This window comes from Ictalurus furcatus, chromosome 10 (assembly GCF_023375685.1).
Source record: "Ictalurus furcatus strain D&B chromosome 10, Billie_1.0, whole genome shotgun sequence".
NCBI classification, from domain to species: domain Eukaryota; kingdom Metazoa; phylum Chordata; class Actinopteri; order Siluriformes; family Ictaluridae; genus Ictalurus; species Ictalurus furcatus.
In genome coordinates, this window is record NC_071264.1 from 13,471,078 (window position 1) to 13,486,612 (window position 15,535).

Consider the following 15,535-nt stretch of genomic DNA (forward strand, 5'->3'; position numbering starts at 1 on the left):
TAATGACTGGGATTGAATCATTTCCTTCGATAAATTCGAAGGACAACATGCCGCTGCTTCTTCATACTGTATTCCTGAATCTCAGAGCTGCTGTTTGTTCAGTCCTTTTTAGTAGTCTTAATGGTACCTTAATTACTATTTGACGCCTTTTCACAATAGCTAGCTCGAGGTTGCACTGCTTTGACCTTTACCCTGTGAACTTTGTCATGATGTATTGAAGGTGAAGAATAGAGCTTGTGATAATTACTATTGGCAAGGCGCCGATCTTTATTTTCCGTAAATCACTGCCATTATTTGATGTTTTTGCTCTGGGATGCTCTTCCGTATACACACAGAATGTTCAATAGTGTGACTCTTTTCACATCTCACACACCCTCACACACACACACACACACACACACGCACACACACACACATTCTCTCCGTCCAGATGCCTTAATAAAAGGTTCTCAAAGGGCCCAGGCCTAGTGTACTGCCTACGTGCTTCTATTAATAAATGGCATTAACCACCTGGCCCACTGGGAACTATTCATTGTGGAGATGAACTGCTCTAAAGTCCGGCACAACACGGGCTCATTTTTATGGCTGCTCATTAGAGTTATGGTACTGTCTACAGCCGTCTCCCAGCGGCCCTTTCTTGACCAGCCTCGACCTGCCCAGACTGAACACACAGAACACACCACGTAAATTACCACCGCCCACACAATCAATAACTAAACAAGAGAAATGATTACAGCTCTGATGACAAGTCCCTTTCCTTTATTTCCACCCTCCCGACTCTTCAGATGGATTTCTAATTTTCTCAATCCCGCTGCTCGTAGAGGCAGCTTGCTGAGACGAAGCGTGCCCGTTCCCCATTGGAAACTCTATGCAAAAAACAAGGGAGTAATTTCGATGATAGATTTGTGCTACAGCATTTAAGCGTGCCACGCTATGGTAATTAACCCATATTAATCTGCTTTATAGTAAAAATGCGATGGTAGAATGGCGCCATGGACTTGCGCTGCCTGCAATTACAGTTACATACTGCCAGCTATTAACAGGTGTGAATGCACAATATGCACACAGGATGATCCACATCACTATATTTATGAATATAAACTCGATCATGCTTCTTCTGGCTCTCGCTCTCTCTCTCTCTCTCTCTCTCACACACACACACGCGCTCTATATTTCTGTCGGAGTTTTAATTAACATGCACTTTTCATCACATAGTCTGCTCTGAGTAGAAGTAGTAGTCTCAGTAGAACATTAATATTATGATCAAAGACACTGAACAGGCAGAGGAATGGTTTCCCAGATCATATCTCTTTTTTTGCTTTTGTTTTGTTTTGGCTTTTTTTTTGTTTTAATCCAAAAAGTAAGGTGCAGGATCACAGGCGCCGTGTCTTGCCTGTGTGTCTGAATGTCAAAATATTTGTTTTTAGGATCGTGAGGACTTGAACACTGGGACTTGTGCTTGAAGTTCTGGATGAACAACCTCATTATCTTCACCCTAGTACACAGTTATTCTGCAGATAAAGGAAAGAGGAAAAACTGTTAGCAAGGAGAAATAAAAAATAAAATAAAAATAGAGCGCTCGAAGAACCGACTGTGAAAAGCATACGCAAGAAAAAAAAATTGTGGGAGAAGAAAAGACACTGGAACAAATTGGGGTGGGAGGCACCATGTGTGTCTCTGAACGGAAAGAGAAGTGAAAATGAAATGTGTGAGAGGAAATAAGGAGTGGAGGCTCAGCTGGGTGTAACTAGGTATTATTGTGGTTTCAAAGGGGTGTTGTGTCAATGCTAGCTTTATTGTAGATCTACCAATATACAACTGAAATTCAGAATTGATTTGCTATATAGGCACTCCAGAAACAACTATATTGAGCTGAAGCCTTTTTCTTTTGTTTTTTGGCAGCACCACTCCTATTCACTTTCTCTTTTTCTTTATCACTCCAGCTCTTTGGCCTAGTTTGTAATGTGATGAACAGGTTGTGGGGCAGAGAGGGAGATGAGGGGAGTGTGTAAGGCCGGGCGATGGAGGCCAGTTTGCTGTTTCATTTCGAAGCTCTTTTCCACAGACTGGTCTCCTCTGAGCAATGACTTTCATTCTGCTTGTGGCAGCTGTGTCCACACCAGGCTATGGGCTGCAGATATTTCATCCATCACAACAATGTGGAGCACTAAACATCCACTGGCGACTCTCCTTTTAACCTTCTTAAGGTGGTGTGTGGCTTTGGTACGTGTATTAGAAGGCAATAAAAGTATAGAGTGGATTTAATGGCACAAAAAATCCAGTTCAATTGAATTCAATTTTATTTGTATATTATGAAGCTTTACTTAAATGTGGATATCGATTTAGATCCCCAATGCTCAAGCCAGAGGCACACTCCCTGCGATGACTTAACTTAAGGAATAACATTTGGGAGGATTTAGTCTGGATAGTACAATTATAAACTGTTACATTTCTACAAATGTATACTATAAAGTTTAACAGTACAAAGTGTGTTGAAGGGATGTTCAGTATGAGCATATTGTCCTATAGTCCTAGGATGAGTACAGGACAGTCTTTAAGATTACAGCAGCATTTCTTAGATACAAATAGAGATTGTTGTGGACTTCATTGTTGTAACTACAGTTACATGAATATTGCATGTAACTAAAGAGGACCACCAAAATAAAAAAAAAAGAAAGAAAAAAAAACAGTCATAGAAAAATCTCCACCCTTTATTGTTATTTATAAGTATACCAAATCTTTTCCATCCAGCTGCACATTATTTGGTCAATTTTAGACTAATTAGACTAATGAAACCTGAAAACCAAAAACCAACCAAACCAATGTTTTAAAATAATAATAATAATAATAATAATAATAATAATAATAATTACAGAAACAATTATTAATGAGCTTTTTGTACTGTTGCATACATTCTTAATAATTCATTTTTACTTTTGTTGCTTTTGAAAATTTAAATTCATTCATTAAAAGCATTTACTAATTAATGTTTAATGGAAAAATTACAAAGTAATGAAATAGAACTTCATAACACTGAGCAGACAATAAACAAAAATGTATAAATAAATAAATAAATAAATAAATAAATAAATCTGTTAGACAGTATGTTGTCTGTGTATTGATTGGAACATTCGGACCAGTAGTCCTTGGGCACAAGTTTTTTTAGTCAAAATTTCTTTGCCTTTTTTTTTTTTTTTGCCATTTCTGCCTAAGTAAATAGATAAATAGATAAATAAATAAATTGGTAGCCAAACTTTCTGTGCATCCTACGTTAAGCTTAGACATTGTTAAAATTGATCTCTGTCTATGAAGTTCAGTTTTCCAGCATTTCTCACAAACCCAGTGTATAGAAGGTACAAAGATGAAAGTTTTCCATCTTCCACTTTTCCATTTGTTCAATTTCATACAAATTCTTCATGAGTTCAGGTTGAGTTTTCTGATGTACATGTGGACAGAAAGCCCATAAGTGTACGGTCAGTTTATATGTAGTTTAACTGAGACTCAGCTCACAAATTATACTGCTGTTTATTATTAAACAACTAAATTCCGCAACTGTAGCCTAAGCAATGCAATTCTTAATGCATCTCTTTGTTTTCATGTGGTTCTGTAAGAGACTTTCTCCACCCCAAGGAGCTGTATTTTCTTCCCTGTGGAGAAGATGATGAAGTGTTGCTGTGAAGTGTGTTTGGTACAGGTGGCTCTGTGTTTCTCCCATTCCACAACATCCTGCTCAGGATTATAAGTATGACTCTGAATTATACAGTGTTTATCCACAACACGTCCTGGAATAACTGGAAAAAACAGAATGTGTCCATCTGTGTCTGACTAAATACATGAAAAACCTATAAAATATTCAGAGGAATGTCATTACTTTGTTAACTTTGGACCTTGAGTTAAGGTGTTGGGCAAATGGTGTTGGTTAATATTAGGACAACTCCCATATTTAAATCAATTTAAATACAATTATCTTGACTGACATCTAATTAAATGTTCAGTGACAGACATAAACCTTAAAATTTGCTTTTGCATTATGAATGATGTGTCACTATTATACTTCATGAATGTAGCACCCTTAAAGGTTCTTCAGTTTGCCCTTCAGCAGAACCCTTCAAGTTCATACAAGAAGTCAGTTTTCCAGGAATTCTGTAGAGATGCTTCTTACAGGACAGCCTAATGATTTTTCGAGCTGATTGGACATTTTTGTCAAATCTTTATATCCCACATCTCCCAGTACAGCTCAGTTGGGTTGGATGATTGTGTCGACAGTTGTTTTTTTTTTTTTGGTGGATTTGGGGTCATGGCGAGTCCCTACGGGCAGTGTATATTCAGTTTAGCCTTAAAATGAGTTTAAAACATGTTGATGGATTGCTACATGGAGGGTAATGATATAGGGGATGACCATAGATGAGAAGGAGGTGATGAGCTGAATTTGCTTTGCTAATTGAGGAAATTAGACATATGATGCAGCAGCAGGAGAGGCCGGCTGCAGAACACAGAGCCAGACATAGTAGTCCCAATGGGAAAAGCCCGGGGGATGCCTGAATGACCACCATGACTGATACCCAGCCTGATCAAGGTTATTGGGCCAAGGCAAAGTGAAATGAGTGCTGTCATGTTTGTTTATTGTTTCTGTCCGGTACCTGTACTGTCCTGACCCTGAGTGAAGAATTGAATCGGACCAGCCTTGTGTACTGTGTTTTGATCTGTTCCAAATCACATACCTAATCAGACACATCTGTGAGCGAAAACGCCTGTGAGTGAAACTGTAGGGTGAATGAGCTTTGAAGGCTGGTTTTATTAGTGTTAGAAGAGATTGCAGTCAACCGCGGATGCACAAAAGCTTATTTCACCCACTTTGATTTGTCAGGCTACTCAAAATAGAGCATCGGAATTACTTCGCTGGCATTTTACCCTCTACCTTTTCTCTAACTAACTGTCAAAACAAGTCCTAATCCATCTTATTATACCAAGAGGGAGTGAAATGTTGGCGAGACAATGGCAAATGCCAGCAAAAACTCCGAGCAACCCAGACAGGCAAATCAGGCGTGTGCTCTGTGGGGAGCAGCTAGAGTGTGGGAGTGTATTGGTGGATTAGAGGAAAAGGGCAGGAGAAGGGAAGAAGGGACAGATAATAAAGAGAGAGCAGCTGTTGAGAGGTTGAGAAGAGAGGGATGGGGGATGGGGTGATGAAAGAGGAGGAGGTGGAGGAGGAGGAGGAGTGAGAGTGGTCTGGAATTTTCTGTTAAGGAGCCAAAGGCTAAGGGAAAGTGATTTTACCCTTGCAGTTTAAATCCTTACTTCACCTCCATCAAAGGTGATAAAGAATGGCAGAGCTACAGGGAGAGTTAAGATGGCCACACTCAGGGTAGCAGCAGCCAACTCTTCCTCAGAGAAAAGCTATTTGTGCAATTTGGCTCTGATGTTATTGTTCCTTCTTCTCTGTGGTAGTTTGGGATAAGCAGTTTGGGGTGAAGGTGATGGCACTGTGTGTCATGGTCAATGCAATGAGTCCATCATGAACTGTCAGTGATGTCAGCATATGATTTGAAAAAAGTTATAAATCCAATCCCGGGTGAATTCATCCCATCCTCTGCTAGACATATCCATTATAAATATGACTCTTTGATTCTTTAACACTGATTTGGAATAGTGGTATAATAAACACTGACATGCTTTAACTAGTGTATATGAGGGTTATGAGGGTTAAATTCCAGAGAGATAATTCTGGTAGAGTTAGACATCGATTCTTTGACTCTCAAAAGGACACACTCGCACTTGTCTGTGTGTGTGTGTGTGTGTGTGTGTGTGTGTGTGTGTGTGTGTGTCAGGATCTGAGACTGCTTGTGCTGAGTTTGGTACATTTGGTCATGTGAGAAAGATATTTTTAATTGTGGTTTTGTAATCTGGGGAACAGAAATCTGGTCCATCTGAAAAAAAAGTAGTCTGGGGTTCACTAAGGGTGGCGTGTGGAAAGGGATGAGGTTGAAAATGCATGTAAAACTATTTTAGTCATTGGTTAAAAATATGGAGATGGAAATGGTACATTAGGTAGTGTTGTTGCTTCACAGCTCCATAGTCCCTGGTTCAGTCCTGACCTTGGCTTATTGTCTATATGGGGTTTTGCATGTTCACCAGGTTTCTATGTGAGTTTCCTCTAGGTTCTTTGGTTTACTCCCACCTCTCAAAAACCCTGGTGGGTGGATTGTCTACAATAAGTTGCCCCTAGGTGTGAAAGAGAGCCCATGGTATTCTGCAGTGTAGTTATGTCAAATACAGTGTGTATTCACACTTCCTACCCGGTCTTACTAGGATAGGCTCTGGATCCACCAGAACCCTAGCCAGGATAAAGAGGTTACTGGAGATTGCCCCCTGATTAGCAAATTCTTTGCTGGTTTCACAGCTTCTATCAAAAGGTTCAGAAGGACTTTTTCTGGCAAAACCATTCCAGAATCAGTGCCAGACTTAAACAGTCAGGGCAAGTGCGAAAACACTCCTAGTTTACTTGTTCCACACTTTGCCAATGAGTTCATTAATATTCACAGGGACTTACATTTGCCCCCTCCCCTTTAGCACCTAATTACCGGTGTTATTCAGTTTTTCACAGCTGCCCCTCATGTTTTATTCAGCATTAAGTGCAACACCAATAGTCATTAATAAAGACAGGCTCTTTTTCATCTAAAACGTAAGGTGCTGTTATGTTGGTGGAATGAATGATAAGGGTTTTTTTTTGGTGTGGGGTAATCAGGAGCCATGACTGGGAGCTGCGCTGTGTGTTTCTGTGCATGTCTGCACGCATTTTATCCTATTAAAAATTATACTGAAATATTTGTCAGCATGCCTCGGTGGCATTTAATCTCCTGCTGTTCATCAGTTTCCACTTGATTTATTTCTTCACCTTTGCTTATTTATTGAATTTAATTACACACCTAAAACCCAGTGTTGCGGGCGCTTTGTGCCTTTGTTTGCATATGAATGCATGTACCTAGCGGTAGGTTGTTTCCCTCTAAATCCACCATAGAGGCACCAGTTAATTAGTCTAAAACTCCCATTAGGTGGCTGCCAGGCCGCAGACAGAGCTGAACGATGTGCGGTGTGTGGCAGGCACTGCAGCTAGAATGAAAATATCACCCTGTTTATAGCGCACTAATTGCACAGTGTGCTCATCGAGGTGATAGGGTTCGTGTGTGATTTGTAGTAACAGGACATCATGATTTTTAACCTCTTAGAGTTTCAGTAGAATTAGCCTAAAGCGCCTATCCAAGGCATACCCAAAGTCAAATTAAAACTGTTCTTGAACCATTTGGACTACATGCATGGTTTTGATCTCTTTTGAAAGGAGACACTCAGAAGTTTTCCCCCCAGAAGGCAGAATCATTGAAAGTGCTACTCGTATTGAGTAATAAGGTTTTTTTTCTGCCTGATTTTTTTTTTTGCATACTGATGCCTGCAGATGACTACAGCTGGGAGTTATTAGTTGGAAAACACAATTGGTCCACAACATGAAGCCTTTCCTAGTCCAAGTTCAAATTTGATAACAATACCAAATAAAATTAACATTTTACACTTGTTTTTCTAAGGGTATGTCCATGCTTTTTTGGAGCTTTTCTGGAGACTCCAAAGGGCCCTTGGTAACCATGTACATATAACTAGGATATAAAGGCTGCTACTCTTGATTTTCCTTAGAATGATCATATCACATATACAGCAATCTACTAAATGTATTTTTGTATGTATATTTATATGCATTTTCACATGTATTTTCATAATTGAAACCTTATGCACTTTATGCGCTTTTGTGCCATTGTTTACAGAGCTTTACACAGGGACTTTTAAATTGAAGTGTTGAAACACAACCATGAAGCAAGATACCATTCTTTTGAGCAGTTCAGTGGCTATATGATCAGTTCAGTGGCTTCTCTTCAGCACAGACTCTCATTGGATTTTGAAGCCTATAGACAGGACATGGAAGCTCCTATTGGTTCAAATGAGGTGTCATTCGATAGGGTTCAGCCAGGGGCCATTTTGGAATCTGAGATATTTTGGTGATCTTCTGAGATAATTTTTTAATGACGCAGCAGCTTTTTGTGTAAAAAAAAAACCTTTTCCAGTATAACAAGACTGTTTTTGTTGGGATGTTATGGATCAGTGGACTGCTATGAGGCTTAAAGGGTGAGTAGCGCCATATGATGTTTGTTTGTTTGTATGCTGGTGGTCTGAAAAATATGTTGATTGTAGCTACTGTTGTGATTGTATCTGTAAATGATTTAGATAAATCGAATCCCAAGATTCTTAGCTTTCCAACGGTATATTGCATGAGTACATACTAGGTACAGCCGTGTAAATGGCAAAGTTCTCCAAATAACATTGCAAAAAAGTATGTTAAAATTCCAATTGGACTTGTATGAAGTAATGAAATATGGGGCCAGGGATTGTAAGGGCTTTTTGTGTTACCGTGCATGTAGAGGAGTGTGCTTGTGGAGTGTATTAGTATTGTCAGAGAATGTCACGGTTTAAATACTATTCCAACAAAACAGATCCCCTATTGTACTTTTAGTTTGAATAGATACGCCTTTCAAAACCTGTGTTTCATAAATATTTATGGCTAAGATTGGTAAAAGACTCAGAATAAATGATAAATAAATAAATTTTATTGCACACTTTATGTGATATCACAGTATCATAGAATCCATTTTTTATACATTCAAAGGCAAAAAAAAAATCCACTAAGTAATGTGTAAGATCAATAGACGGCATGATACCAATGCTTCTTGTCTCATACGATACCAATACTAAAGTATACCAATACTGAGTATCAGCTGATCAATCTGATACTGTTTTCTTCAAAAATATTTTCTTTTACTGAAGCACTTCAGTTTTACTCTTTCACACAAAATCACTTACATTGTAAATATAATTAATATAGTAAAGTATAAAATATAAATATAATAAACTCTATCCTAACAGATAGAAAAAAAGAAGAAAAATATAGTCTCTCTGTAAGTATGAATTTATTTTGCAAATCCAATTCCAATCTCTGTCATTTGTTACAGGATCTGATATCTGACATGTTTCCTCTGATATCCGATACACCGTTTTTTGTGAAGATACTGGGTATCAGATTGGTGCGTATTCTAGTAAGAGCCCATGTCTATTTGTAGTCACATCAAATAAGTTTAAAAACATTTTTACTAAATGACTCTTGCTGCTTTAAATAAATAGCAACATGTCAAATAAAGTGTGTTCTTTTCATGATTTTCAAAATATGTGTGTGTGTGTGTGTGTGTGTGTGTGTTTGTGTGTGTGTGAGTCAGTGAGAGCATGACAGTGATGTGTTCTGCCAGAGAGAGTGTTGAGCGCTCTGGGGGAGAAGCCTGCTTGCATGCTTCACCATCAACCTGACCATAGCTGTCACATTCACTGATAAAACACACACACACACACAACCTGGGTGAATCAGGTTTAGGACACTATCAATCCACTCATGCTTGAGTGCACCTCCACATACACCCTACCCATACACACTCCTTATACACATGTCTGACACACACTTCTAATACATACTCCTCATATTCACTACCCATATACACTCCACATATGCAATCCTCATATACACACTCCTTATACACTCATCTAATATATAGTACACAAACACACTTCTTACTGTACACGCGTCTCATACACACATCTCATACCCATCTTATGTATGGTGTTGTGTTTATGTTTTCTACGCACCCACAGTGAAACAAATTTCCTAAAATAAGTTATCTATCTATCTATCTATCTATACACACATCTCATACATAGTGGACATACACACTCCTCATAAACATATCTCATACGCACTCCACCTATACCCTCCTTACACACATCTCATACACACATTTCATACACACTCCTAATACACACTGCTACTGAGCTGAATTTGTTAACGTGTCACAGCTCTTCATCTTCACTGTACAGATTTTAGGCAGCAGTTTTACCAGACTATAAATCAGACCTGGCAAAGCCATCAGCTTGCATAAACAATGCATGAATACTTTTCTTTTTTGTTTTTTGTACGTGTGTATGAGTGGAAGAAACAACACAGTCTAACATTCACAAACACACCATTACAAAACAAGCAATTAAACCTATGCGCTGTAGTATTTAAAAGCTACAGGTCATTGTGCTGTGTTGGATCCTCAAAATGTTTCTGGTAAATATAGTTCTGTCTTGTTTCATATGGAAAAGCCCCTATTCAAATTTATTTCTGGGATATAAGGGTTCCCGTGTGCCTTTTGAGATTTATGAGTGTCCACACAGTTGCCACAAGAGGGCTGCGCTGAAACAATGGCAGGTTCATATAGGAAAGGAGACGATGGTCAGACACCTAGGTTTAAAAAAAAAAAAAAGGAATCATACGACTGATTGCAAGATCATCTTTCTGACCTCGAAATGTGATTTAAACAGGAATGACTTTCTGTTAGAGATATCATCGAGGAAGTTATCAGTTCTTCCCTGCTGTGATTGGTCGCTACCCTGCAGACATTAAACCTACTGCAATTTCACGCATTTTGCCAACAAAGTGCAGCAGCATAATAGTCATCATTTGAGACAATTAGATCTTTCTTGTGGCTGTGATTTATACATGTTAAACACACAGGCTTGATATTAAATTCATTCCACTCTGCTAAAAAAAATCTTCACACCATTAAGCACTATTAAACTGAATATATTGGTCGTTTAAAAATAGATTAAAAGCATTGTTTTTTTTTTTGCTCTATCATTGAGATTGATCTACTTTACTGAAATTTCATCACTGGTTTATTATCAGCTTGGTATTAGCACTTGGCTAAGATTTAATCACGTATATAATTGTCATCTGTGTATCTGTGATGATTTGCAATACATTATCTCACTATAATTTAATAGTAATTTTACCCTACATATGACATGCTTGCTAGGATTAATTCTGACCCATTATGTCCATCATGAGGGCACAGCTGCACATTTATTTGAGAATATTTTAACATAGTAGCTGCATTACTACACAAATACACACTGTCCGAAGGAGTTTAATGAATCACATCAGTGCCCATTCAGAGCTTTCATGCGTGACTAGCGCTCTTTCCCCTGAGCTACACACTGTAGCTGTAGGCTGTATCTCCAGCATGGCCTGACAGCTTAGACGCTTACGTCACGTTAAGCCTCATCACCCTTCTTCCTACGCCATCCGTTGCTCAGATATCACGCTGCATTACTACTGCTGTACACAGAGGGGGGAACTTAGAAAAAAGACTATTAAAATAATTAAATAGGACCAATGAGAGAGAGCAAGTGACTCAGATGTTGTCCATCCATCCATCCATCCATTTTCTGTATTGCTTATCCTACACAGGGTCACACGGGGTCTAGAGCCTATCCCAGGGAACTCAGGGCGCAAGGCGGGGGACATGCTGGATGGGGTACCAATCCATCACAGGGCACATCTGCACACACATTCACACACTACGGACAATTTAGAGAAGCCTACAACGCATGTCTTTGGACTCGGGAGGAAAGCGGAGTATCCGGAGGAAACCCCAGAGCCATGGGCAGAACATGCGCGCTCTGTGCAAACAGGGTGGAGGCGAGATTTGAACCCCAAACCTCGGAGGTGCGAGGCAAACATGCTAACCTCTAAGTCACCCCCCCCCCCACTTAGCCATTGTTTAAAAAAAAATTGCATTCAGATGTTAGTATACAGACAAAATGAACTTTAGCAACAGAGCTACACTAAATTGTGATGTATCATGACAAATGTTCCATATATTATACAAAAATGCCATTATATAATATAATCTATAAATGCTGCTTGTTATCAAGAAACTGTAACATGAAAAATTCTCCATATTGGACTTTCCTGTGAACAATGGAGACTCCTTCCAAAAATGTTAAATAAACATCCTCCTACAAAAAGCTAGGTAGAGAAAATGCATACTGGAACATGGATACTGGTGTGTGTGTGTGTGTGTGTGTCCTTATTTATTCGTGTATACAATAGACCCTGCTGGCTGTTGGACCTCAGTGGCCTCGAAGGTTCATTCAGCACTATTAGCCCTCGCAGCGTGTACTGATTTAGGCCCATCAGGAGGAGGGGGTCCATACTGCTGTCATTTCCTGTCATTATGTGAACCAATCATGTAAAAAAAAAAAAGCAGCATTAAAACAGAACAGACCTGCTGAAGGAGTGGGAGGAATGGAGGAGGTGGGGTTCTGAATTGTATTTGATTTACACCCAGGGGAAGTGAGGGTGAAGGGAATTAAGAAAAGAGCAGTAGAGAGCAGCCCTGTGAGCACTGCTGCTGGATTCACAGCGGGGTTTAGTGTGAGGGACTTAGAGGACTTTTTTGCCCTCACTGCTTGGGAAAAGGAGGGAATGGTTCTGCGCTTTTAGAACACAGGAGATTAGCTAGGATCTCTCCACACTTGCTCTGGGGATAATGAAGTGCTAATGCGGGCAGGTGTACTGGAGCGCAGGCAGGTGTGAAGTGTTACATGGGTTGCACAGAGCAGGTAAAATAGTCAGACAGATCAGTTGTGCTCGGCTCTGTTGGTGCTGAGGAAGTTAGGGAGATGCTCTATTGACTGGGCCAGTTCTTACACCAGTGTTAGTATAAGTGAGTGTGCTGCATTAGATGGACTGCTGTTCGTGAATACAGTGGGGTAGGACTTATGCAAAGGACTTGTGTTGCTGCTGCAATTGTAAGCAAAAAAACAATGATTACAAAATGGATAGCTTCGGTTTTAAAATCTAATTGAGCTACATTAGTAGTTGTTGTAAAAACCTTGATGTATTTTTGCCTTCATTTGCAGGTATTCCACTGTTGGATTACCCCTCACTATTCTCCCTAATTTGGTCACCAGCTAATGCCCTCTCACCAGCCAGCTCTCCCCAATCATACAACAGCTACCAATCGGAGAGGGTGAAGGGTAACACATGCTTCCTCCAAGACAAGTGAAACCAGCCAACCACATCTTTTCAAACTGCTCCTCAAGAATCATAACACACTGTGCTATCCACCCTCTTCTGCACACATGAGCTTGCAGATGCCCACAACTGGCTAGGTCACTGTAATTGAAAGGGGAGAGAATGTATGCCATCCCAATTCCCACCCATAAGCAGTTTTGCTCTCTTGGACTCCCAGCTGCAGATGACTGTGGCATTGTCGGAATTCGAACAAACAATCTCAAACTCTTTTCTGTTGCGTCATTCGGGAAGCTTCAGAAGGAATTCTTTGATGTGAATGCAAACTTGTGAATATTAGCCCCTCCCCAAAACAAGCCCACAATCGGTCCTGGGTGTGTACTCATATATTTGGGCCAAGGGTATAAACACCGTTAAGCCATTGTTCTGTCCATGGAATGCCCTGTATATCCCATTATGTTGCTTAAGCATTACCACTAACAGACTACATTACGTGGTTCATTGTGAATTTTATTAATAACAAATTCAATTATTCCTTCAACACTGGATTGTTATCATATTGTTTATGTCACTGTTCCGCTTTGTGTCATGCCTCGGAACATCCTTACTCATAATATAATCAGTGTAACGCATGCCCTGTAATGGCTTATTGCTTTAATATGCTCTCTCTGTGATAAAGGTTGGTCAGTAGGTGTCAACGCATCATTTACGCAAAACATACAGTAGCCGTCTCATGTCTTTTGAACTGTGTTATATTCCTGACCTAGTGTTTTTCTGCCAGAATCATCTTTAACATCAATCTGAATGAGTTCATGGCTCATTGATTTTACTTCATGGTAAGATCCTATATCTCTGCTCCCATCGTACAACAGAAAGCAAATGACCTGGCTACACAGCAGAGATTGGGCTTTCCTGCACTCTGGACAATTCTTTTTTTTATGCATTTGTAGATAAATTGCCAAGCTTCTTATAAACTGTGATTATTTCGCATGCACACACACACACACACACACGCGCACACACACACACACACACACACACACACACACACACACACCTGGTTTGTTAGGCTTCAGTAAGATTGTGGCTTCTCTGAGACAACAAAAGGCAGCTTCATTGATTGCTTGCTATACACCGAAATAATGTTCCGGAGTCCCTTAGCTGTGGTAAAAATGAGCAAGATTATGTGTGTGGGAAATGAGGAGGTGAGAGGGGCAACCCAACAGAAAACGAAACTCATTAAATCTCCATCCAAGTTTTCATGGATTTATCAATGCTAACCTATTTTATCAAAGCCACTTATCATCCAGATTGAGAAATCTATGCATGTCCCTAACCAGCGGATCAATAACAGGAAAGAGCATATATTGTTAGCCTCTATCTTCCATACACACATGTCCTTGGAAGTGGAAAATTGTTGCATAGAGGGAAAGCCCCGATCGTGTAATAGTACTAGTTCAGCGGCTCACCTCTCTTCAATAATGTAACATTACCATGGTTGTTAGGTTGGATATTAATGGAGCTGCCCTATCCCACAGTCTGACCGTGCTCCAGAGCAAGAAAGTAGACCCAGGCCTATGGATTGGATGCAGAACTGAGGGTCAGTCCTGGAATGATTGACAGGTTGATCTTCTTCCTTCATCTATACTCTTTGGCCATCTTTGATCTTTCTTCTCCAAATCAATAATAAATTCTTGGGCTTATGAATCAGAGAAGTGAGATGTTTCTCATCCTCTCATCCATCTCTCACTCTCTCTGTGTCTCAAAGACTGCCTCAGGTATTGTCTCTGATCTATCCACACAGGCCAAATGTGCTATTTATTCATACACTTATTTATTCATTGATTGGATGTGGCTGCAAGTTGCACCCACATTTCCTCACCTCAATGACTGAAGTGCTGCCTCCATCAGCCGGTGGCAGCTTTGAGTAGTTCTTTGATTTTGGCAAAGCCTGCTGGACTGCTTCCATGTTTTCATTCCCATTTTCCCCACTCTGTTTTATGTAATAAGTGAGGAATAAAACATGACAAGGCATGCTGTTTAAAAGAAAATGATCAGTGACGGAGTGGTGTGATGCCACCTCATGCAAATCTGATGCTGGTTACTACCTCAAGTTGATTATTTTCAAATAACAGCACGTCCTGATGTGTTTTGTTCCTCTTATACCCTAGAAATTTGAAAACAATTGCATTTTTTAAAACTTAGTAAAAACGACACATTGTACATTTTAGCCATGTATACTTTTGCTTCACATTGTTTACCGCTCTAAGCAGGTGGTGCAGTTCAAGCAGAGTGCAATTATTTGCAAATCTCATAAACCCATATGTTATTCACAGTAGAACACAATAAACTGTGTAAATGTACCAGTTTAAGAAAAGAATAAGGTAATTTTGAATTTGATGGCCGTAACACATCTCAAAAAAGTTGGGACAGGGGCAACAAAAGGCTGGAAAAGTAAGTGTTACTAAAAAGAAACAGCTGGAGGTTAATTAAACATGATTGGGCATAAAAAGAGTATCTTAGAGAGGCAGGGTCTCTCAGAAGTAAAGATGGGCAGAGGTTCACCAATCTGCAATCCACAAATGCTGG

The 15,535-nt window shown here is 39.7% G+C and overlaps 1 protein-coding gene across 1 annotated transcript in view; it reads left to right on the top strand.

Moving 5' to 3' along the window:
• LOC128614037 (CUGBP Elav-like family member 5) overlaps positions 1–12,981 on the top strand; it is an 81,785-nt gene extending 68,804 nt beyond the window's left edge. Inside the window, exon 3 of the mRNA XM_053635287.1 lies at positions 12,835–12,981. Coding sequence (XP_053491262.1) covers positions 12,835–12,873 — 39 coding nt within the window. The 3' untranslated portion in view covers positions 12,874–12,981. The remainder of the gene's footprint in view (positions 1–12,834) is intronic.
• The last annotated feature ends 2,554 nt before the right edge of the window (positions 12,982–15,535 follow it).